Source organism: Pseudorasbora parva, chromosome 21 (assembly GCF_024679245.1).
Source record: "Pseudorasbora parva isolate DD20220531a chromosome 21, ASM2467924v1, whole genome shotgun sequence".
Lineage (NCBI taxonomy): Eukaryota > Metazoa > Chordata > Actinopteri > Cypriniformes > Gobionidae > Pseudorasbora > Pseudorasbora parva.
The window spans coordinates 40,477,021-40,503,807 of NC_090192.1; the positions used below are offsets into that span (position 1 = coordinate 40,477,021).

Sequence of the window (26,787 nt, forward strand, 5' to 3'; positions counted from 1 at the left end):
CTCACCATATGAGGTGTGTGTGAATGAATATATTGCAATTTTGCATATTTATTTTAATTAATTTAAGGCAGCAATTAAGAGTCAAGTTATAAATTATATCGATATATATATATATATACATACGCCTTATATGGTGAGTCTGCATATGTATATAAATTATACACACATACACACACTGTAAAAAAGGCAAATTTTGAACTTTTGCTGTACAATCGATTTGGATGTTTAAGTTATTTCAACTTAAACTATGTTAAGCTGACTTTTAAAAATGAGTAGCATCTTGTATAACTAATAAAAACAAGTTTAACATTTCTTAACTTATTTTGATGAGTTAAAACACTGTAAAAACATGTTATCATAATTTATTGAACATATAATTTTTTACAGCGCGCACACACACACACACACACACACACACACACACACACACACACACACACACACACACACACACACACACACACACACACACACACACACACACACACACACACACACACACACACACACACACACACACACACACACACACATATATATATATATATATATATATATATATATATATATATATATATATATATATATAAACCTTTTATGCCATTAATCGATTATTATATACATTATATTATATATCTTATACCTTAAATTAAATTGTAATGTATTTATTTTTGCAATTATTCAACATTTTTGAATTTTTTTATATTTATGCAATATATATATCGATATAATTCAGAACTTGATTCTTTATTGCTGCCTTAAATTAATTAAAATAAAATAAATATGCAAAATTGCAATATATTCATTTTTGCTAATATTTAGGCTCATAACTCATAACTTGAAATTCACTCAAATATTTTCTATTCTAATAATACCCATAATATATTTTGCAAGTTAAGCCAGGAGGTCAGAGGCAATGATGTAAATGACGACTGAACCTACACATCAAAACTAGACAACATTTATTCTGAGTCAGTGTATAGATGTTATGTTCAATACACTTGATAAGGGTTGAGAGACGCGCATCTGACGCCCAGGCCTGAGCTCGCGCAGTGAAAGTGCCATCTCAGTCTTCAAAGGCCAAAAGCAGCGTTAGGGACGTCACCGGGCGCAAGGTGTCCTAATTGTTCATTGTAAAATATGCGCCGCATTACCACATGAATAGATGATGAGCTGTCATGGCATGTCAATTTCCTTTAATGTCCTCTGCTACTTGTTAAATATGCAGAGGGTCGAAGGGAGGGGGTATAAAAGCGCTCCTGGACCCCTCGACCTGTCATTCTTCAGTCCATCATGGATGCGCGCGGAGCTTTGCGCCTGGCCTGCTACCAACTTCTGCTTCTTGGAGTATTCGGAAAACATGGCGCCAGGATTCCCACCAGAGCGGACCGGAGCCATCGGCATCATCTACCCACTTATATGATGCACCTCTACCGGCATTTCAAACTCAACCAGACGAGCCCCGTGGAGAGTGTGGAGCACGAGCACGCGGACACCATCAAGAGCATCCTATCCAAGAGTAAGATCTGATTTTCTATATGGCTTGTAAAAGTGTGCATTGTTTTTTTGCATGTAAACCGGGAGAGTTGCGCACCTCGGTGCAAACAGGCTCTTTTGTTGGGGGGTCTCTGACTCCTGGCTGTCAAATCTCAGCGCCAGACACCTTCAATCCACATCTCACGAGTCCAGGACTAATGCTCTGCGCAAAGCTGATGTGGATTAGACCCTCGCCAGACATCCTTACACAAACCCAAATCAACATCAGCCTCCGAGGCTGTTTTTCACACGTCGTCTGATTAGATTAGGAGCAGGAGCCCCGGGTTCCGAGCCGAGTTGACCGAGCTCTTGAGGTGTTAAACGATGGGTTTCGATCCGGTGTGTGTTCTGAGGGGATTAGGGTGGGCAGCCTGGACTCTCCATTAAGATCAACCTAATATCTGATCGATACTGCAGCGCGAGGGTTTAATCAGATTGATAATGTGAAGCGGCATAATAATAATTCAAGAAATGAGACACACCTTTGACTGACTGATCGCGTGCTCATACACTGAAAAAATAAAAAATAAAAAATCAGGTCTCCAATTGAACAAAAACAACCCAAGTTGGGTTGAAAATGGACAAACCCAGAAATTGGTTTGTTTGAACCCAGTAAATGGACCCATTCAAACAACCCAATTAATGGGTTTGTCCATTTTTAACCCAGCATTTTTTTGAGTGGATGGAGGGAGAAAAAGAGGTTTATAAAATCGATAACTTACAGATATTTATACTTTCATCCTCATTAATGGTCCTTTAATATATGCGCTGGAATTAATGTATTTCAAACGACTTAAAGAAATGTATTATACACTATTGTTGTTATTATTGTATTATTATCATTATTATCATATATCATTGTATTATTATTGTATTATTTAGATTACACTCTAAGAAATGCTGGGTTAAAAACAACCCAAGTTGGGTTGAAAATGGACAAACCCAGAAATGTGGTTGTTTGAACCCAGTGAATGGACCCATTCAAACAACCCAATATCTGGTTTTATCCATTTTCAACCCAACTTGGGTTGTTTTTAACCCAGCATTTTTTAGAGTGTAAATTTGAATTAATTACAGAATTAGACTTTAATTATTCAGATATTATAAGATGCATTCTAATGATAGTAGAATAAACAAGAACAATTAAATACATGTTTTAAATTGGCTTAAATATTTTATTGTTAATAACTTATTAACTTATTTTATTGTTAATTACTTACTAATAAAATTAATTATTAAAAAATTTTAAATACATTATTTAGTTTAGAATAATTAGACTTCAAAAAGAGAAATTTACTTGTATAATACATATTTTTGTTAGTCTAATGTTTAGAATAAATGATTTAGAATAATCATTAGACTACAAGAAACATATTTTAAATTATCTCAAATATTATATTTTTGCACCTTATTATTCAGAATAAATGACAAAGAATAGCCTATACATAATAATCAATAGACTGCAACAAGAAAAATATAATATACTAAACATTTGAAATTATTATGATCTCAGACATTATATTTTATATACAGTCTAATGGTTATTTAGAAATGGTTAGAATAGTCATTAGACTACAAGAAAAATGTATTTTTGCAGATTATTATTTAGAATAAATTGCATAGAATATACATTATAATCATTTGACTGCAAAAAGAAAAATATAATAAATATTCTAAATACTAATGATAATATTGTATAATATATTAAAGTGCGATGTAAAGCTGGAGTGAGTATTAAAGAAGTCCTCTAATGATGACGTGTGTGATGTTGAATGGCGGAGCTGTTAAACACAGCCAGGAACACTTATTAGATAACCCAAAGCAATTAGCGATTTCAATGTAAATGTACAGGCCTAATACACTCCACTGGACAACAGCCTCACACACACGAGGATCAAAGTGTGTGTGTTCAGCTGCACAAATCACCTCATTACCTTCAGGCTTGTGTGAGAGTCATTCATCCCAGGAGAAAAATGCATATCAAAAGAGCCTCTCACACAACCTGCGCGGACACATCTCATCACACAGGCAAAGGGAGAAAAGTGGCATCGCTTTACAATATTTATTTACTTCTTTAGTGGGGACAGTGTGTGTTAATGAACAGACACCATTGTACATGAATGTAAACACACCGGATTGTAGTCAAAGGCTAATTTCCATCCGTTGTCCCGTGGTTTGGGGTCACAGAGCGCCATCAAACACTATTCCACTTCCTCATATTGTCAGAAAATAAGGTACAGTGCTGTCACTGTGGAGGTACCCTAAGGTACAAAACCGAAAAGGTACTAACACACACTCTTAAAGTACTGAAGGTACTAACACACACTCTTAAAGTACTGAAGGTACTAACACACACTCTTAAGGTACTAACACACACTCTTAAAGTACTGAAGGTACTAACACACACTCTTAAAGTACTGATATGAACCTTTAAGGTACTAACACACACTCAGGTACTAACACACACTCTTAAAGTACTGATATGAACCTTTAAGGTACTAACACACACTCTTAAAGTACTGATATGAACCTTTAAGGTACTAACACACACTCTTAAAGTACTGATATGAACCTTTAAGGTACTAACACACACTCAGGTACTAACACACACTCTTAAAGTACTGATATGAACCTTTAAGGTACTAACACACACTCAGGTACTAACACACACTCTTAAAGTACTGATATGAACCTTTAAGGTACTAACACACACTCAGGTACTAACACACACTCTTAAAGTACTGATATGTACCTTTAAGGTACTAACACACACTCTTAAAGTACTGATATGAACCTTTAAGGTACTAACACACACTCTTAAAGTACTGATATGAACCTTTAAGGTACTAACACACACTCAGGTACTAACACACACTCTTAAAGTACTGATATGAACCTTTAAGGTACTAACACACACTCTTAAAGTACTGATATGTACCTTTAAGGTACTAACACACACTCTTAAAGTACTGATATGAACCTTTAAGGTACTAACACACACTCAGGTACTAACACACACTCTTAAAGTACTGATATGAACCTTTAAGGTACTAACACACACTCTTAAAGTACTGATATGAACCTTTAAGGTACTAACACACACTCAGGTACTAACACACACTCTTAAAGTACTGATATGAACCTTTAAGGTACTAACACACACTCTTAAAGTACTGATATGAACATTTAAGGTACTTACACACACTCAGGTACTAACACACAGTCTTAAAGTACTGATATGAACCTTTAAGGTACTAACACACACTCTTAAAGTATTGATATGTACCTTTAAGGTACTAACACACACTCAGGTACTAACACACACTCAGGTACTAACACACACTCAGGTACTAACACACACTCTTAAAGTACTGATATGAACCTTTAAGGTACTAACACACACTCAGGTACTAACACACACTCTTAAAGTACTGATATGAACCTTTAAGGTACTAACACACACTCTTAAAGTACTGAAGGTACTAACACACACTCTTAAAGTACTGAAGGTACTAACACACACTCTTAAAGTACTGATATGAACCTTTAAGGTACTACCACACACTCTTAAAGTACTGATATGTACCTTTAAGGTACTAACACACACTCTTAAAGTACTGATATGTACCTTTAAGGTACTAACACACACTCTTAAAGTACTGATATGAACCTTTAAGGTACTAACACACACTCTTAAAGTACTGATATGTACCTTTAAGGTACTAACACACAGTCTTAAAGTACTGATATGAACCTTTAAGGTACTAACACACAGTCTTAAAGTACTGATATGTACCTTTAAGGTACTAACACACAGTCTTAAAGTACTGATATGAACCTTTAAGGTACTACCACACACTCTTAAAGTACTGATATGAACCTTTAAGGTACTAACACACACTCTTAAAGTACTGATATGAACCTTTAAGGTACTACCACACACTCTTAAAGTACTGATATGTACCTTTAAGGTACTAACACACAGTCTTAAAGTACTGATATGAACCTTTAAGGTACTACCACACACTCTTAAAGTACTGATATGTACTATTTAGGGGTTAAGTAAGGTACAAAGAAGTACATTTTCCTTTTTGTGGTACCGCCCCAGTGACAGCACTGTACTTTTTTTTCTGAGCGTGAGCACGATCCACATTATTGCACACACCTCACATTGCACAATTCACAATATTACACAATCCACGCATTACACTCATAACTCATTATTACTGTACAAATCATTCTGTCTTTTCTTCTTGTTTTCCAGGTGTGATCAACCAAGACCGGCATTACGTCACACACTTCGACCTTTCCTCGGTGCTGTCCGAGCGTCAGATCCAGGCCGTGGAGCTGAGGATTCGTGTTCCTAGAGAAACGCACCAATCCGACCTCACCGTGGAGCTCCGACACCAGCAGGACGTCCCATGTTTCCAGAGCCAAACCTGCCTGGAAAACCAGTCTCTGGGCCAGCTTTCCGGATCGTCTCTGCTGAGCGTCTCTCATCACTGGAGGGTTTACAACGCCACTGAGCTGCTTCTAAACTGGATCGGGTCTGAAAGTAGGCGTGTGAGGACCAAAAGATCCGTGAGGTTTCTCCAGAACCGGCCCCGACCCGCGGATGGCATCCGTCACCGAGCCATGCTCCTAATCTTCTCACACACCAGCTCCGAACAAGGAGAGCAAGATAAGGCCAGTCTCCTCCACACGGCAGAAAAGTCCAAGTTCCTATTCAACACGGAAGGAAAGGAGGTGCGGAGAGAGAGATCGCAGAAGAGCAAAAGGGGCCGCAGGGGTCAGCCCATGAGGAGCCCGGAGCCAATCCGGAGCCCGGCCGAGAAGAGCTCAATGTGCAGGAGAGTCGACATGAATGTGGACTTCAATCAGATCGGATGGGGCTCGTGGATCGTCTTCCCAAAAAAGTACAACGCGTACCGCTGTGAGGGAAGCTGCCCGAACCCGCTGGGGGAGGAGCTTCATCCCACTAACCACGCCTACATGCAGGTGAGCACAACCGACAACTCCTACACTGTAAAAAAATATTATGAGTATATGAGTTCATTGAAATTAAAAATTTTAGTTAAAGGGTTAGTTCACCCCAAAATGTACACTGTAGACCTCCGTTCATCTTCACGCAGAGATGAAGATATTAGTGTTGAAATTGTGTTAAATCATTTTATGAAGAGACCAGAATAGTTTTTGTGCAAAAAAACCCCGAAATAACGACTTATAGAGTGATGGCCGATTTCAGAACAAAGCTTCGAACCGTTATGAGTCAGTGAATCGATTCATGATTCGGATCGCCAGATTTCAGCAGTTTGACTCGCGATCCGAATCATGAATCGATTCACTGATTCATAACCGTTCGAATCTTTGTTTCTGAAATCGGCCATCCCTCTTTAAGTCGTTATTTAGTGTTTTCCCGCACTAACTCTATTCTGGCCTCTTCATCAATGATTGTAGAGCCGCTGTAGTGAGATGGGCTTTGTAACGACGTCTTTAGTGCCTTTATGGGTCTTGAGAGAGGAAATGACATTGGTGTCAATGAAGGCCTTTCTGAGCCATCGGATTTCAACACTAATATCTTCATCTGTGTGTGAAGATGAGCGGAGGTCTGACGGCTGGCCAACCACAGGAGGAATTAATCACACAATGCACATTTATGGCTGAACTAACCCTTTAATACAATTAACATTTTTGAAAATCGACAAACTTTATTCAAATATTATTAAAAAAATTTGTAAGCATATTGGGTAATTGTGTGTTTTATTTGTTATGACGCAGTGAAACATGACAAATAGTGCTATTTTCATGATTTATCACATTTTTTATGTGGCTCAGATACGATTTTGTTTCTTTATTAAACCAATTTCCTTCATCGTGTCAACTCAAAATTGTATTTTCAATAAACTCAACATTTTAAGGCAACCAGGTTATTATTTTAAAGTAAACCAACAATATTCTTTTCTACAGTGTACTGAACAAAACCACACGCATTAGGACTGAACTATCCTGTCATTTCAGAGGTCATGTTCTCCACTGAGGACGATTATCTCTAACCAAAACTAAACCATAAAAATACATTTCCATTACTTGAAATTTAAACGTATTTCCGCTACACTGTAAAAAAATATTGTTGGTTTAACTTAAAAAGTAGGTTACCTGGTTCCCTTAAAATACTGAGATTATTGAAATAAAAAATTAAGTTGACACGATGAAGGAAATTGGTTTAAAAAATAGAAACTCAAACTATTATCTTATCTGAACCACATAAAAATGTGATAAATCATGAAAAAAGCACAATTCGGCTGCGTCATCAGAAATAAAACACAATTATCCAAAATGCTTACAAAATCTTTTAAGGTGAGCACAACCAACCACTCCTGCTGAAGAAAACCACACACATTAAAGGGATAGTTCACACAAAAATGAAAATTATGTCCTCATTTACTCACCCTCATGTTGATTCAAACCTGTATGAGTTTCTTTCTCCTGCTGAACACAAAAGAAGATATTTGGAAGAATGTTTGTAACAAAGGAGAGAGAGCAACCATTGACTACCATAGTTGCTAAGGCAACATTTCTCATTGTCATTTAGTTTAACTTGAAGTATTAAAATAACTAATTAAAACTGAATAAAAAAAATTAAAAAAGACAGCAAAATTACTTACTCTTGAAGTCATTCAAATAAAAATGTAAGGTGTGTGAATAAAGCGTAATGAATGACTGAAGTAACGCTGCTCTCCGCCTGTCTCTCCTCAGAGTTTGCTGAAGTATTACCATCCCAGCCGAGCTCCGGCCGCCTGCTGCGCTCCCACCAGGATGAGCCCGCTCAGCATGCTCTACTACGAGAACGGAGAGCTGCTCCTGAGACACCACGAGGACATGCTGGTGGAGGAGTGCGGCTGCCTCTGACGGAGCGGAGCCGGAGCCAAAGCGGAGACAGAGCAGATTCAGAGCCAGAGTGGATCCAAAGTGGATCCAGACCAGATCCAGAGTGGATCCAGACCAGATTCAGAGCAGATCCAGAGTGAATCCAGATCAGATCCAGAGCAGATCCAGAGTGAATCCAAATCAAATCCAGAGCAGATCCAGAGCGGATTCAGATCAGAGCCAAATCAGATCCAGACCAGATTCAGAGCCAGAGCGGATCCAAAGCGGATCCAGAGTGGATCCAGACCAGATTCAGAGCAGATCCAGAGTGAATCCAGATCAGATCCAGAGTGAATCCAAATCAAATCCAGAGAAGATCCAGATCAGAGCCAGAGCGGATCCAGAGTGGATCCAGAGCGGATTCAGAGTGGATCCAGAGCGGATCCAGATCAGAGCCATATTAGATTCAGAGCGGATCCAGATCAGATCCAGATCAGAGCCAGAGCGGATCCAGATCAGATCAGATCCAGAGCAGATCCAGAGCGAATCGAGGGAGGATCAAGAGCAGAGCAGATCCAGAGGAAAGCTGATACAGAGTTGATCCAGAGCAGAGCGGATCGAGACCAGATTCTGAACGGATCCAGATCAGAGCCAGAGCAGGTCCAGATCAGATTCAGAGCGGAGCCAAAGCGGATCCAGATCAGAGCCATTAGCAGATCCAGATCAGATTCAGAGCGGAGCCAGAGCGGAGCCAGAGCGGATCCAGGTCAGAGCCAGGGCAGATCTAGATCAGATCCAGATCAGATTCAGAGCGGAGCCAAAGCGGATCCAGATCAGAGCCATAGCAGATCCAGAGCGGAGCCAGAGCGGATTCAGATCAGATCCAGATCAGATTCAGATCAGATTCAGATCGGAGTCAGATCGGAGCCAGATCAGAGCCAGATCAGATTCAGGGTGGATCCATATCAGATTCAGAGCTGATGCAAAAGTGGAGCCAGAGTGAACACTACACGAGCAACACTATCAAGAACACGAGAGGAAATGCAAGCCTTCCCAGTGACTTATGGGTCCATCCCAAGAACATCAGACGCTTCTCTCCTGGAGTCTAGAGGAGCTGGAGGAGGACATCTCAAGCACTGTCTATGTATTCACAATCACACCATGAGGTGGAAAAACTGTAAATATTTATTGTAAATAATGCATAAATAAAGCTGTGATATATTTATGTAAATATAATATATGAATCTTTGTGTAAAGATTGGAGATCAGCCAATGTTATTTTTGCTAATAGAAATAAAAATATGTGCCTGATTTTTTTTTAAAAAACTGTTCTTTACTGAATCATTTATTTAAAAAAAAAAAGATTTATCTATCCATCCATCCATCCAACCAACCATCCAATATCTATCCATCCATCCATCCAACCAACCATCCAATATCTATCCATTCATCCATCAATCCATCCATCCATCCATCCAATATCTATCCATCCATCCATCCATTCATCCATCAATCCATCCATCCATCCAATATCTATCCATCCATCCATCAATCCATCCAATATCAATCCATCTATCTATCTATCTATCCATTCATCCATCAATCCATCCACTATCCATCCATCCATTCACTATCTATCCGTCCATCTGTCTTTTCATCAATCCATCCATCCACTATCTAGCTATCCATCCATCCACAATCTATCATCCATCCGTCTATCCATTCATCCATCCATCCACTATCTAGCCAAGCCATCCATCCATTCATCCATCCACTATCCATCTTCTATCCATCCTTCCCTCCCTCCCTCCCTCCATCCATCCACAATCTATCATCCATCCGTCTATCCATCCATCCATCCACTATCCATCCACCCATCTATCCACTATCCATCCCTCCATTCACTATCTATCCATCCATCCATCAATCCATCCAATATCAATCCATCTATCTATCTATCTATCTATCTATCTATCTATCTATCTATCTATCTATCTATCTATCTATCTATCTATCTATCTATCTATCTATCTATCTATCTATCTATCTATCTATCCATTCATCCATCAATCCATCCACTATCCATCCATCCATTCACTATCTATCTGTCCATCTGTCTTTTCATCAATCCATCCATCCACTATCTAGCTATCCATCCATCCACAATCTATCATCCATCCGTCTATCCATTCATCCATCCATCCACTATCTAGCCAAGCCATCCATCCATCCATCCATCCACTATCCATCTTCTATCCATCCTTCCCTCCCTCCCTCCCTCCATCCATCCACAATCTATCATCCATCCGTCTATCCATCCATCCATCCACTATCCATCCACCCATCTATCCACTATCCATCCCTCCATTCACTATCTATCCATCCATCTGTCTATTCATCCATCCCTCCATCCATCCACAATCTACCTATCATCCGTCCATCCATCCATCCATCCATCCATCCATCCATCCACAATCTATTATCATCCATCCATCTATACACTATCCATCCTCTATCCATCCCTCCATCCATCAACAATCTATCTATCATCCATCCATCCATCCATCCATCCATCCAGATCACGAAGGATCACTGCAAAGAAGGAGAAGACAAGTACATTCATCTTGTGAAGTATGAGCTTTATTTTACATTCATACTTAAAGGGTTAGTTCCCCCAAAAATGAAATGTCTGTCATTAACTCCTCTCCCTAATGTCGCTCCACACCCGTAAGACCTCCGTTCATCTTCACACACAGTTTAAGATATTTTATATTTAGTCCGAGAGCGTATGCAAGTGTATGCACACTATACTGTCCATGTCCAGAAAGGGAATAAAAACATCATCACAGTAGTCCATATGAGACATCAGTGGGTTAATTAGAGTCTCTTGAAGCATCCAAAATACATTTGGGTCCAAAAATAACAAAAACTACGACTTTATTCAGCATTGGCTTCTCTTCCGGGTTTGTGTTCAATCCTCAAATAAAGATTTGAACGGTTATGAATCAGCGAATCGATTCGCTGATGAATCATAACCGTTCGAATCTTTATTTGAGGAGTGAAAACAAACCCAGAAGAGTATAGTGTGCATACACTTGCATACGCTCTCGGACTAAATATAAAATATCTTAAACTGTGTGTGAAGATGAACGGAGGTCTTACGGGTGTGGAGCGACATTAGGGAGAGGAGTTAATGGCATCAAATAAACTAACCCTTTCAAATGAACCAGGCTTTTTCCATATGGAACCAAGAGCTTAAAGCAGCCACCAAATCCAGAGCCGACCAAAACCAACAGGAATGATCCGCTTTTACAGTGAGCAATTAACACCATGAAGCCGGTGCTCCCAATCACACCACAATCAGCCTGTCACCTGCAAACAATACAAACACACACACACACACACACACACACACACACACACAGAGAGAAGACCAGGAACGGCCAACAGGGGCGTCACTCTGTCTATCCATCCATCCGGCTCTCCATATATCTGTCTATCTAAACAAAACAAATAAAGCCATGATATGTATATAAATATAGGTTTTGTAATAGTAATCCTTCTTCTATATATCCTTAAATATCACATATTTTATTTCTAAGCCCGGCACACACAATCAAACAGGATCATTAGAGAGAGGACGCTACTGAAAGTGTAGCAACTTCCTGTGAGTTTGTCCTAAAGGTGTTATTGTGTCCACACATTTATACAGTAACGGAACATCCTCACTTCAGGATGGATGGATGGATGGATGGATGGATGGATGGGTGGATGGGTGGGTGGATGGGTGGGTGGGTGGGTGGATGGATGGATGGATGGATGGATGGATGGATGGATGGATGGATGGATGGATGGATGGATGGATAGATAGATAGATAGATAGATAGATAGATAGATAGATAGATAGATAGATAGATAGATAGATAGATAGATAGATAGATAGATAGATAGATAGAGAGATAGATAGATAGATAGATAGATAGATAGATAGATAGATAGATAGATAGATAGATAGATAGATAGATAGATAGATAGAATAGACAGAGAAACCCTTGGTGATTTCTAGAACTGACTGTGGGTTATTGTCCGTGGGGGTCACAGGGGTCACAGGCTCAACACAATCTCCTGCCATTGTCCGTTCCAGCCCTAATACGGCAGGGACGTTCCAGAATCACAGCTTTTGGGATCAGCTCGGAGAGGACACGGGTGGCCAAACACACACACAGAGGTACGTACAGTCAGTGTGTTTAAACTCTCAGTAATCTGCTTTAGTTTTGTGCCGATATGGGACAGATATCTGCTCTTGTTTTCATAGCAATACATATTCCCAAACCTATTTGTAGAAATCTGCTTTTCTTTTTAATATTTAAACCGTTGTAGTTTTGAGTTTGGTTCCAAAAATGTCCATTTCATGTTTAAAGGATGATAACAAGCATTAATTTCTATTTTTATGAGAGAAGAAAGTAGCTTATAAAACCAACAAATTAATACCAATTATTGGTTATTATATACCAATATGTAATGATAAAATAAACCATGTATTTTACTTTACAGGACTTTAGAAGTTGTGTAGGACATCATTGATGAATAAATAGTTAAAAAAGAACTGAATTTATTTCAAATAGATTTTATAACAACAGGGTCTATATAATAACGTTCAAAAGTTTAGGGTCGGTAATTTTTGTCTTTTTTTTGTGGAAAAATGAATACTTTTATTCAACGATGATGTGTTAAAGGTGCAGTGTGTGAATTTTAGTGGCATCTAGTGGTGAGTTTGTGAATTGCAACCACACACCCCTCCCTTTCGGAGCACATAGAGAAGCTACGGAGGCTGGCACAGGACAAAAATGTCGTCGTCTGAGACAGCAGAGAAGCTACTACTCTGTGGATAAGTTTGTCCCTTTAGGGCTACTGTAGAAACATGGCGGCGCACTGTAAGGGACCCGCGCTGTATAGATAGAAACGGCTCAATCTAAGGTCATAAAAAACATAGTTATGTATATTATGTTGCATTTCTGTCAATAGATCCTCGTCAATACTACACACTGCACCTTTAAAATGATTTAAAAAATATGATTTTTATTGTTAGAAAATAAATGCTGTTTTTTTAATACTTTCTATTCATCAAAGAATCCTGACAAAAGTCCTGAAAATTAAGCTTTGCATCACATAAATATATTATATTTTAAAGTGGGCGTATATTCAGAGATAAATAATTAAATTAAAATTGTAATATTTCACAATATTACATTTTTTTCTGTATTTTTGATCCACTAAATGCAGGCTTGATGAGCATAACACATTATGCATTTTAATTTACAGGGCTTTAGAAGTTTTGAGGTTTTGCCTGGGTAAATAATAATAACGAGAACATGTTTAGGCTATAATTTTTTTTTTAGAATTTCATGCTAACTTTTTTCTTTCTCCTTGAATTAAAATTGTTTCTTAATATGCTACACTAACTACCAAATGGAGAAAACCTAACAAACTCTAGTTTAACGAGCTGAAATAGTCGAGCGACTTGACAAGTTTTCCCCATAGGTTTTCTCACAGCTCGTTCTGCCGTCAAGCGATGTGCCTGTCGCTTCTTGTTCACGTCAGTTGTAGCGGAATCCGGCATCCGGCAGTCGGCATGTTCCTCGGTCTCTCATTACAGAACAGACAGACACTTTCTAACTAAACTAAAGTCATCTGTCCGCCGAATGGAGACGGTGAGACCGCGTCGCATGCCTGAATGTGAGGCTTCACCAGCTCTAGATGAACAATCCGCTTTACTTTACAGCTTTGCATGTGCTCGTGTTGTTCCTTTAATGCCTTTAGTTCAATGAATGGCGTGACGTCATCATATCATAAAGCGCTCAATTATCATGCAGTCCATAGAGCTAGATGATATTAATAACAACATGGTAGGCTAATGCTCGTTCAGATGCACAAAATGCTCGTGCTATTAATAACTCGTGTGATTCTGTATTCGCTATTAATAACTCGTGTGTTTCTGTATTCGCTATTAATAACTCGTGTGTTTCTGTATTCGCTATTAATAACTCGTGTGTTTCTATATCGGTGTGGTCAGCTGTCTGAGGCTTTATCTGGCTTTGCTCTGCTGTTTCTCATGATTGCACATTAAATGCATCACTATGATCTGAACTAAAAGTATGTTTAGACATTGGCAATTAATAATGTCGGCCAATGATTATGTTTATCTTTTACATTTTTTGTTGCTGTGTCATGAGTTGTTATAGTTTTGGAAGTTAAAAATGTCCCAAACAACTTATGACACAGTAAAAAAATGAAAACAAAAAAAAATCAGCTTTGCATTACATAAATAAATAATATTTAAAGTATATTAAAATTAGTGCTATCAAATCGATTCATCAAAATTGAACATTAAATAAAAATTGATTAAAATAAATGAATACATTGATTTAAATAAATAAAATATATAACAGTTTATAAAAAAATATTAAAATGAATAAGAAAATGTATTTAAATGAATAAGTTGTAAAAAAAAAACATATTAACAATAATAACATTATAATAGAATAAGAAGAAAATAATAGAAAATATATAGTTGACTTTTAAATTTGATTATTCATTTTTTCATGAGGATGATCATATCTAGACTAAAAACAAAAGAAATGATTAATCATATCCAAAATAACAGTTCATGTTTACATAATATATGTGTGTGTGTGTGTAACGGAGGCCAGCTAGTAGAAGTTGCTGTGCGAGTAAACCTCACTCCCCTGACCCCAAGAGACGCTCTAGCGACTGACGCTAGAGGTTGCAGCCTTTAGCGTTCTTGTTAGAGCGTCCGACTCTCATGCCGGCGGACCCGGGTTTGAGTCCCGGTCCGAACAGTAGGGGTTACATGTGCACTGTGTATAATTATGTATATAAAATAAACACACATGTATATATTTAAGATTGTTTATATATAAAAATATGTATATTTAAATTATATAAATACAGAATATACATTGAAATAGTTCTTAAATATACACATGCATGTGTGTATATTTATATGAACATTATATACAACAGTACACACACACACACACACACACACATATATATTGTTAACATGATCTTTTATTTTGGATGCAATTAATCGTGATTAATAGATTTGACAGAACAATAGAAAAATAATAATTTCACACTATTACAGTTTTTTTCTGTATTTCTGATCAAATAAATGCAGCCTTGGTGAGCAGAAGAGACTTTTCAAAAACATTCAAAATAGTAAAGTTTCCACACACACACACACACACACACACACACACGTTGGTCTATGTGGTTTACAGGGACATTCCATAGGTGTAATGGTTTTTATACTGTACAAACCGCATTTTCTATCCCCCTAAACCTACCCATCACTCTCACACACACACACACACACATTTTTTAGCATCTATGTATGTATATATCTAAGGCTGCATCCAGACATGATGTGCATGAGCAGATATTGATGAGCTTTATGATGCATGTTTGTGCGCTCTGGCAGGAAGCGGCTCGTGGCTCATACCTGTGACTTCCTGTGCATGATTGACAGCCGCTGGACCCGCCCATCACTCAGCACCACAGGATGGCGGAGGCCGTGGCCAGAGTCGCCCGCAGGATCAACGCCACCGTGGAGGAGGGCAGAGACTCGCTGGGTGCGGCCACAAAACATACCATAATATAATAATACTTCATATCTCAGAGGAAATCTATCCATCTATCCACTATCTATCCATCCATCCATCCATTCATCCACTATCCATCCATCCACTATCTATCCCTCATCCATCCATCCATCCACTATTTATCCATCATCCATCCATCCACTATCTATCCCTCATCCATCCATCCATCCACTATTTATCCATCATCCATCCATCCACTATCTATCCCTCATCCATCCATCCATCCACTATTTATCCATCATCCATCCATCCACTATCTATCCATCATCCATCCATTAATCCATCCATCCATCCACTATCTATCCATCATCCATCAATCCATCCACTATCTATCCATCATCCATCCACTATCTATCCATTAATCCATCCATCCACTATCTATCCATCATCCATCCACTATCTATCCATCATCCATCCACTATCTATCCATTAATCCATCCATCCACTATCTATCCATCCATCCATCCACTATCTATCCATCATCCATCAATCCATCCACTATCTATCCATCATCCATCCACTATCTATCCATCATCCATCCACTATCTATCCATTAATCCATCCATCCACTATCTATCCATCATCCATCCACTATCTATCCATCATCCATCCACTATCTATCCATCATCCATCCACTATCTATCCATTAATCCATCCATCCATCCATCCATCCATCCATCCATCCATCCACTATCTATCCATCATCCATCCATCCACTATCTATCCATCCATCCATCCATCCATCCATCCACTATCTATCCATCATCCATCCATCCATCCACTATTTATCCATCCATCCATCCATCCACTATCCATCCATCCACTATCTATCCATCATCCATCCATTAATCCATCCATCCATCCATCCACTATTTATCCATCATCCATCCATCCATCCACTATCTATCCATCATCCATCCATTAATCCATCCATCCATCCATCCACTATCTATCCATCATCCATCCATCCATCCATCCACTATCTATCCATCATCCATCCACTATCTATCCATCATCCATCCATCCACTATCTATCCATCCATCCATCCATCCACTATCCATCCATCCACTATCTATCCATCATCCATCCATCCATCCACTATTTATCCATCCATCCATCCATCCACTATCCATCCATCCACTATCTATCCATCATCCATCCATTAATCCATCCATCCATCCATCCACTATTTATCCTCCATCCATCCATCCACTATCTATCCATCATCCATCCATCCATCCATCCACTATCTATCCATCATCCATCCATCCATCCATCCACTATCTATCCATCATCCATCCACTATCTATCCATCATCCATCCACTATCTATCCATTAATCCATCCATCCATCCACTATCTGTCCATCATCCATCCATCCATCCATCCATCCACTATCTATCCATCATCCATCTATCCATCCATCACTGTGTGGTGCCGCAATCATACATTAATATAATAATACTTCATATCTGAGAGGAAATCTGTTTTCATGTTTACCCCCTATCACGTCTTCCTAAACACACACACCTCCTGACGTTTTCTCGCTGGGGTCCGTGGACCTCGTGGGACTGCTGTAGGGAGTGTATAAATTGTGTATATAAATTTGATTTATATATGAAAAATTAAATAAATAAATATACATATAACATTACATACATATTTTATTAAGATGAATTAAAGAATAATTATTTTTTTATTTAAATAAAACTACATATTACATTACAATTAATTAAAATAAATACATTTGATTTAAATAATGCATATAATAATACATATTACAGTAAATTATGGATGTAATAAATTAATTGATTTAAAGTAATAAAAACAAGAGTGAATAAAAAATGTATTAAATTAAACGAATACATACAAATATTTAAATAAATAAAATAATATCTATTATGCCACATTAAAATGTATAACATTTAATTAATTAACAATATATTTAAATAAAATTATAAATATAAGTACATTTAAAATGGATTAAAATAAATAAATTAAAATAATAGAAATAACACATTAAATATTGATTTAAAAAATTGATTTAAATAAATAAAATAATACATTTAACAATACATTAAAATAAATGAATTAATAATTTAATAAGAAAATGATATATATATATAGTTGACTTTTACATTTTAGAATGGGAGACAGTTTGTTGTCTGGTTTCGGCCGTTAAGTGTCGGCAGTAGATGGAGCTGTTGTGTGGAGAAGGTCCTATAAAACACACACACTCAAACACACACACTCTTCACTTACTCTCTCACACTCACACACACACAGGCCAGTTTTCCGACTGATCAAGTGTCATTTTCTTTAAGTCATCTCATCATATCAATCATTTAATATCAGAAGTAAATAAACTCCCACCGCAATCAGCAGCATTGTAAAGCCCAGCACCTCTGATTAAACACACACACACACACACACGAATTCCTGTTCCTGATCGTGTTTGAGTGATTGCACATTAGGAGTTGTTGATTTGTGCTTTTCATAGGAGCTGATTTGACCTGTAATGCCAGAGTGTGTGTGTGTGTGTGTGTGTGTGTGTGTGTGTGTGTGTGTGTGTGTGTGTGTGTGTGTGTGTGTGTGTGTGTGTTCTTCCTCAGATCTGTCCGACTGCAGTCTCGTGAGTTTCCCCGACGGTGTCTTCAAGATGATGCGCAGCTGCACACACAACATACACACACTCTCTCTGGCTAACAACCAGATCAAAGCCTTGAGCGGCAAGTTCTTCCAAACCTTCACACAGCTGAGAGGTAAGACGTCACTTCTGTCAGACGTCACATCCAGAAGAGGTTCGTGATTTTATGCTCACCAAAGCTGCATTTATTTGATCCAGTGTAAATCATCTGTTCTCTGTGTGAATATATAGTAAAGTGTGATTTATTCCTGTGATCAAAGCTGAATTTATCATCATTACTCCAGTCTTCAGAGTCACTGATCCTTCACTAATCACTCTCAGATGAGGATCTGATATAATGTTTATTAATTTACTTAAATTGTACTACCGTTCAAATGTTTGGGGTCGGTTCAATTTTTTTTTTTTTTTTTTGTAAAATAACTTAATATTTTTTATCAGCAAGGATGCATTAAATTAATGAAAAGTGACATTAAATACTTTTATCAAGTTGAAAATATTCTATTTCAGATAAATCCTGTTCTTTTGAACTTCCTATTTATCAAAGAATCCTAAAACAAATGTTTTGCACAACACGGATAATAATCATAAATGTGTTGATCATCAGATCCTCATCTGAGAATGATTAGTGAAGGATCATGTGACTCTGAAGACTGGAGTAATGATGATAAATTCAGCTTTGATCACAGGAATAAATCACACTTTACTATATATTCACACAGAGAACTGATGATCTACATTGGGATGGGACTAGATCATCTGTCCGTCATCGTCTAAAGCCCGCCCTGATGATCTCATTGGTACAAACAGTTTCTGTTTGGGGATAATTACTCCTCTATGGATCGAGTCCAGACCGAACCACCCGAGCTCAAATTTTGTGGGCGGGGCTGAGTTCAGCTGGCAGCAGGCTAAGATGGGATGGGACAGAAGAGGTTTGATAAATCCACTCCCGTATCCCCCTCTTACGTGCAGTAGCTGCATAGTTTGCAATGCATCATGGGAGTTGGGGACATGTTTCTACTATAGATTCAGATTGCATGACGAGCATTAATGAGCGGTTGTGTTGTGTTTCTTTAGAGCTGGATCTACGGGGTAACGTCCTCACAACGCTCCCTGAGGCGGTCGGAGATATGGAGCATTTGGTCAGCATCAACCTCTCCAAAAACAAGCTGGAGGTCTTCCCTGAGCGCCTGATGGACATAAGCAGCCTCCAGTACATCAGCCTGGAGGAAAACCACATCACAGGTGACCACACAGATCTGACCACAGTGGCTCGGACATCTTTATCATGGTGCAATAGAGACAGAGCGACACGCGTCATAATCTGAAAGCCACGCCCACCGGGGGAAACAAACCAACCGTCTCCATTGACCTTCTATTGCGGGAAGTGGCGTTCTTGTCATTTCTGACTTATTACAAAAAAAACGAACAATGTCTAAAAGGTGATATGTGATGAGGTGTACAGAAAACAAGCTCAAAAACCCAAGAACAAAAACACAGACGTTTTTATAAGCTGTTCTGTTCTGACCTAAAAAAAACAAACATTTAAAGACATAAAAGTGCATACAAGCAATAGAGACATGCGAGATTACAGTGAGAACTACGCCCACTGGAGGAGAAAGTCATCAGAGACAGGAAATATAACATAAGACTGACATTTGGATATTTGACCAAATGTTTACTGCACGCGTAGATACACTGAGACACACAGAAGGTGTTTCTCAATGTCAAGGATGCTTCCTTGGAAGGACTGATCCTTCCAAGTCACTTCCTTCAGAGGCTAGGCGAGGGTCCTCATTATGATTCGAAGAACACGCAAATGGAACAGGCTAGCAAGTGCACGTCATTGCGTCATTACGTCAGTGAAAAGGTCCGTTGGCCATCAATAACATTATGTGTAACGTCATTTGTATATATTTTTATATCAATACAGTAGTAATTTGTACTGGCATTTAAACGTTAAACTTTACGTATATTTACTACGGTTATAACAAATGTTTGGTAACGTAAATAAAAGCATTGTGGCAATCAGCGAGGTGAGGGACCGTGAGAGCCGGCTGATGGAGTGATAATGAGCGGCAGCTGATCGCCGCCACACCGGTCTCAGCTCACGGCAAAGTGATTGTTTTATGTGTGTGCGGGCAGTCGCCCGTGAGGGTTTTCCCTGTGTTACTTTCGTTTTGTTTATTATTTATAATAAAGTTGTTGAACGTTCGCCGGTTCCCGCCTCCTTCCTTCCCATCAACAAACTCCGATACAAGCATATTTGCCCCGTTCACGCTCCGACTCCGGGAACGTCAGAAGATAGCGAAGCTGCGCGCATAGGATTGTGGGTGATTTGAGAACGCGAAGTGCGCGAAGGCTACTCATATGCATCCTTTTCTGTATATGACATATTTTTCGAACGAAGGACTCAGTCCTTGGTTGAAATTCGAGGATCCTCGACATTGGAACAGTCCTTCGTCGGATGTCGATGACGTGGCATCCTTAGAATTCTGGCTTCCGAGGATCCTTCCTTGACATTGAGAAACGCCTTGAGAGTCAGGATCCCAAAACTGACCCATTCTTCTGCTGAAGCTTCACGTCTTATTGCCTGTGTCCACTTTTGTCTCCTTAAACGCTCGTTTTTTGGGGTCGACAGCTTATAAAAACGTAGTTCTGTGTTTTTTAGCTTGTGTGCTGCACACCTTGTCACATATCAGCTTTTAGACATTGTTCTGTTTTTTGTTATAAGTTGAAAAAGACGAGGCGACCGCTTCACGCAATACAAAGTCAATGGAGAGCATTGGATTGCCCCCCCCCTCGGTGTGGGCGTGGCCTAAATATGCTCTGTCTGTATAGTGCAATAGTGCTGACATTCTCCATCAGCGATTGGCTGTTTTATGTAGAAGGCGGGGCTTATTCCGCCATATTGCGCATTGCACTTTCTGCCATTCATCAGAAGATGAGTGCACCGTATTTGTGTATGTAACGTCTTTGATATTACCTAGATGCTTTTTAAAGGAATAGTTCACTGAAACTAAATGCCCAAAATTAAACTGAATGAATAAATAAAAAGTGATTTAAATAAAAATAATAGATATAACAGTACATTCAAAATGGATTAAACTGAATGAAAAATGGATTTAAATAAATAAAATACATAAAAAATATATAAAATTGAATGAATTAATAAATAAAAAATGTTTTTAAATAAAGGATAATAAATAACAGTATAGGGGATCGATGCCAAATTTTGCAGTATCGCCCACCACTATCCAACAAATCTCCCTACCCACCTGGGTATATGCCACCTCTAAAGCACCCTAGCGCCTCTAGTGGTGGGTAGTAGTGGTACCTAAGGTGGTGTGAACATGGTAACAGACCTGAGTCCGTTACAACACTACACTAATGGACAGATCGCTGTAACTTCATGAACCCTGAGATAAATATGGCAGAATAATCTGCAAACACTCCTAAATATTAATGCTAATGGATGCGGGTCATTTTTTAACATCAAAATAATGGAAATTATTATTCTCATGATCATCTTGCTGACAAACAGACTGAAAGTTTCTTCTCAGACAGCCAGAGAATGCACTCTGTAGACGTGAAGCGCTCATAAAGTCTATCTCAGAGAGCCGTGATATTACTGCATCTGCACGTGATGAACAAGAACATGGTTAAGAGTTCATTATTGACAACCGCCAGCCAATGCCTCTGGACATATTCAAAAATGTATGTTTATATGAATAATTGACAGAGACCGACATCAATGCACAAAACAACTGATTGCCACAGCCTCCGCTCCGAGATCAGGAATACAGTTATACAGTGATCATTGGAAACAAACTAATAGGATTTTATATTTTATCTAGTATATTAGAACGTTTAAAAATTTGACTTCTGCTCACTAGGGCTGCAGTTATTTGATCATAAATCCAGTAAAAACAAATATTGTACCATTTAAAATGTGAATATATAGTAAAGTGTGATTTATTCCTGTGATCAAAGCTGAATTTATCATCATTACTCCAGTCTTCAGAGTCACATGATCAGACTTGAGATATGAAGTCAAAATTATGACATACTAAAAAACAAAACAAATTATATACTAATTTGAAATTATTACATAAAATGTCAAAATACTGGAATAATCACTTAAAAAGTAAAAATTGAAATACTAATACAAATTTAAATTATTACATCAATTATGACAATGATTCGTCAATTCAACTTTTTTTCATACTTATGACCGCAAGTCATAAACTGTCATAATTGTGGCCTTTATTCTTATTATTTTGGCCTTAGATAAAACAACTGAAGCCTCTCTTCTGCTCACCAAGGCTGAAAAAATACAGTACAAATTGTGAAATATTTTCTTCACTGTCACTTTTGATCAATTTATGTATCCTGCCTGAATAAAGCTATGAATTTATTTTTAAAAAATTGTATTATTAATGCCAGTCATGTATTTTTATAGTTTTGCAGCAAGAACAGAAGGTCTCCATTTCCATTCCAATTCACAAACACTTCTAAAAAGGATTCAATACAAATAAAACCTGGATGCCAAATTATTGTTTCCATGGCGATGTATATTCTTTGTGATTATCTGACGGCTACAGAAGATGAAAGCGGCTCCGAACGTAATAATAATCTCACATAAGTGCAGCCGATCTCAAAGATCTATCTATCTATCTATCTATCTATCTATCTATCTATCTATCTATCTATCTATCTATCTATCTATCTATCTATCTAGCTATCTAGCTATCTATCTATCTATCTATATCCATCCATCCATCCATCCATCCATCATCTATCTGTTTATTCATCTATCCATCTGCTTATCTATCCATCATCTATCTGTTTATCTATCCATCCATCCATTTATCTATTTATCCTTCACCCTTCTATCAATATGTCCGTCCATCTATCTATTCATCCATTTATCTGTCTGTCTGTCTATCCATCCATCTCTCCGTCTAGCTATATGTCCATCCATCCATTTATCCTTCTTGTCTGTTTATCCGTCCATCCATTTATCTATTTGCCTGTCCATCTACTTTGAGGAAAATAAGTATTTGAACATTCGTTATTTTGCAAATTCTCCTTATTAGAAATCATGGAGGGGTCTGAAATTGTCATCATAGGTGCCACTGTGAGAGACATAATCTGAAAGAAAAGAAAATCCAGAAATCACAATGTGATTTTTTTTTAACAATTTATTTGTATGATACAGCTGCAAATAAGTATTTGACCCTCAAAGGCCTGTTAGTCTGCCTTTAAAATGTCCACCTCCACTCCATTTATTATCCTACATTAGATGCTCCTGTTTGAGGTCGTTAGCTGATAAAGACACCTGTCCACCCCATACAATCAGTAAGAGTCCAACTACTAACATGGCCAAGACCAAAGAGCTGTCCAAAGACACTAGAGACACAATTGTACACCTCCACAAGACTGGAAAGGGCTACGGGGAAATTGCCAAGCAGCTTGATGAAAAAAGGTCCACTGTTGGAGCAATCATTAGAAAATGGAAGAAGCTAAACATGACTGTCAATCTCCCTCGGACTGGGGCTCCATGCCAGATCTCACCTCGTGGGGTCTCAATAATCCTAAAAAAGGTGAGAAATCAGCCCAGAACTACAGGAGGAGCTGGTCAATGACCTGAAAAGAGCTGGGACCACCGTTGCCAAGGTTACTGCTGGTAAACCACTAAGACGTCATGGTTTGAAATCATGCATGGCACGGAAGGTTCCCCTGCTTAAACCAGCACATGTCCAGGCCCGTCTTAAGTTTGCCAATGACCATTTGGATGATCCATAGGAGTCATGGGAGAAAGTCATGTGGTCAGATGAGACCAAAATATAACTTTTTGGTCATAATTTCACTAAACGTGTTTGGAGGAAGAAGAATGATCAGTACCATCCCCAGAACACCATCCCTACTGTGAAGCATGGGGGTGGCAGCATCATGCTGTGGGGGTGTTTTTCTGCACATGGGACAGGGCGACTGCACTGTATTAAGGAGAGGATGACCGGGGCCATGTATTGCGAGATTTTGGGGAACAACCTCCTTCCTTCAGTTAGAGCTTTGAAGATGGGTCGAGGCTGGGTCTTCCAACATGACAATGACCCAAAGCACTGAAGGACTAAAGGGTTGATGCTGCACACGTCTCATCCTCTCTCTCTCTCTCTCTCTCTCTCTCTCTCTCTCTCTGTATCTGTGTGATATTTTACAGGGTGAGTTTCCTAAATGGAGAAGGTTGTACAAGATCGCCATTGACTAAAAAACTTGGGGATCTGCAGTGGAGAATTCTGCACGGGGCAGTTACAGTCAATGCCTTTATCTCAGTTTTAAATCCGGATTTTAGTTATTAACAGCCTTTTCTGTCTGCAAAGAGAAACTGTGTTTCATACATTTATGCAATTTCTAGACTTGAGACCCTGTTCACTGTTTTACAAAATTAATTTTTGTCTTTTGGTGAGACTTTTTCTATTAAGATTTTTATTTGTTGGTTTAAATATGCTCAGAGAAAACGGTTTAAATGTAAACTCTTGAATTTTTTATTAGGTCAAGCTAAAATGGCTGTCTATGGTACTAGAAAAAAACTAAATTGAGCGGAACATGAGTTACAATTTTTTGGCAGTTTTTTTTTTTTTATTATTCGGTTAAATCTAGAATCCTTATTGATTTTCGCTATTTTAAAGCCATGGATCACCTTCTTTCTTTTGACTTGATTTGGTGTTATGGTGGGGCTTTGTGTGAGGTTGTTGAAAATAACTTAAGTCTTTGCACCTATCCTGCATTAATATTGTGTGTGTGTGTGTGGGGGGGGGGGGTTGTGTGTGTGTGATTTTTATTTTATTTTATTTATTTGATTGTCTAGATAATGTGTTAATAATTGTAATAAAGTTTTTTGAAAATCAAATTCTCACTCTCACTCTCTCACTCTCTCTCTCTCTCTCTGTGTCTCTCTCTCTCTCTCTCTCTCTCACTCTCTCTCTCTGTCTCTCTCTCTCTCTCTCTCTCTCTCTCTCTCTCTCAGATTTACCGCTGGAGAAGCTGTCGCTCATGCCTTCACTGAAGACTCTGGATGTGAGAAGTAACCCGCTGTCTGCAGACGCTGCGTCTGTCCATTATCAGTTCGCTCTCCTGAGATAAACACACGAGGAGCGACTCTTCCTTTCGTTGTGTTTTCCTGCACTGGACCGCATGCTGTGCCTCACAACTTTTCAATAAATATTTATTGAACTGTGCAAACGACTTTTGCTTTGTGCTGGACGGATGGACGCGTGCGGCTTCATTCTGACTCCATCTGTGATCAGGATACAGAACTCAAATATAAATTCACAAAGGCTCTAGAACTCAAATAAATTCGTCCTCCATGACACCATTACCTTTTCTATGAATATTTAATGCTGTGTTCACATTGTGTGAACAGAATTACCGTAATTATGACTCCGAGATTAGCTGCTTCGGACATAGTTTGTTTCTGTGGCAACGTAAAAAAAAAAGTATCCATTTGTCTTTGTTATTAATGAAAGTTAATAACTACATTAAATTAACTACATACATTTTTTAAATGCTTAGTAGGTCCATCACGTAACAGGGGCATTTAATAAAACAACATATTGAACAGAAATATGTATATAGAAATATTTACTAACTTCAAAGGGATCGGTTACGCACATATACACATTTATATATATCATAATTTACCGTACATAATTTATCATTTACATTTTTTTCAACAGGTTTTGTCTATACAATGAAATTCCAAATTTTTATTATATAAACATTTTTATTATATATTTATAATATTAATGTATAGTTTATAGATAAAACTATATAGGCTACAGATGCATATAAGAACACACCAGAGAGAAAAAAATGAATAAATAATATAATGTAATTTATTTACATTTTTTCTGGTAAGGGCTAATGTCCACCCAGCCGGTTGTTATCGCAGAATAAACCCCTCCAGAGTGATCAGGACCCCGAGGCGAAGCGGAGCGTCACTCTGAAGGGGTTTATTCTGAGATAACAACCGGCTGGGTGGACATTATCCCG

The 26,787-nt window shown here is 38.3% G+C and overlaps 2 protein-coding genes across 5 annotated transcripts; both read left to right on the top strand.

The window, feature by feature from the left end:
* The first annotated feature begins 1,026 nt into the window (after nucleotides 1-1,026).
* On the top strand, nucleotides 1,027-9,670 carry ndr2 (nodal-related 2). The gene is made up of 3 exons (XM_067430360.1): nucleotides 1,027-1,519; nucleotides 5,801-6,534; nucleotides 8,293-9,670. The coding sequence occupies exons 1-3, from the start codon at nucleotides 1,294-1,296 to the stop codon at nucleotides 8,443-8,445; spliced, it is 1,113 nt and encodes a 370-aa protein (XP_067286461.1). The 5' UTR covers nucleotides 1,027-1,293; the 3' UTR covers nucleotides 8,446-9,670.
* Nucleotides 9,671-12,579: 2,909 nt separating this feature from the next.
* Nucleotides 12,580-26,091, top strand: lrrc20 (leucine rich repeat containing 20). 4 transcript variants are annotated; one of them, XM_067429832.1, is made up of 5 exons: nucleotides 12,580-12,631; nucleotides 15,908-16,058; nucleotides 18,701-18,850; nucleotides 19,810-19,977; nucleotides 25,763-26,090. In XM_067429832.1, the coding sequence occupies exons 2-5, from the start codon at nucleotides 15,989-15,991 to the stop codon at nucleotides 25,876-25,878; spliced, it is 504 nt and encodes a 167-aa protein (XP_067285933.1). In that variant the 5' UTR covers nucleotides 12,580-12,631; nucleotides 15,908-15,988; the 3' UTR covers nucleotides 25,879-26,090. The 4 variants fall into 4 exon arrangements, with proteins under 4 accessions (XP_067285933.1, XP_067285931.1, XP_067285932.1 ...); XM_067429830.1 differs by lacking the exon at nucleotides 12,580-12,631 and adding an exon at nucleotides 13,994-14,114; XM_067429831.1 differs by lacking the exon at nucleotides 12,580-12,631 and adding an exon at nucleotides 14,013-14,139.
* The last annotated feature ends 696 nt before the right edge of the window (nucleotides 26,092-26,787 follow it).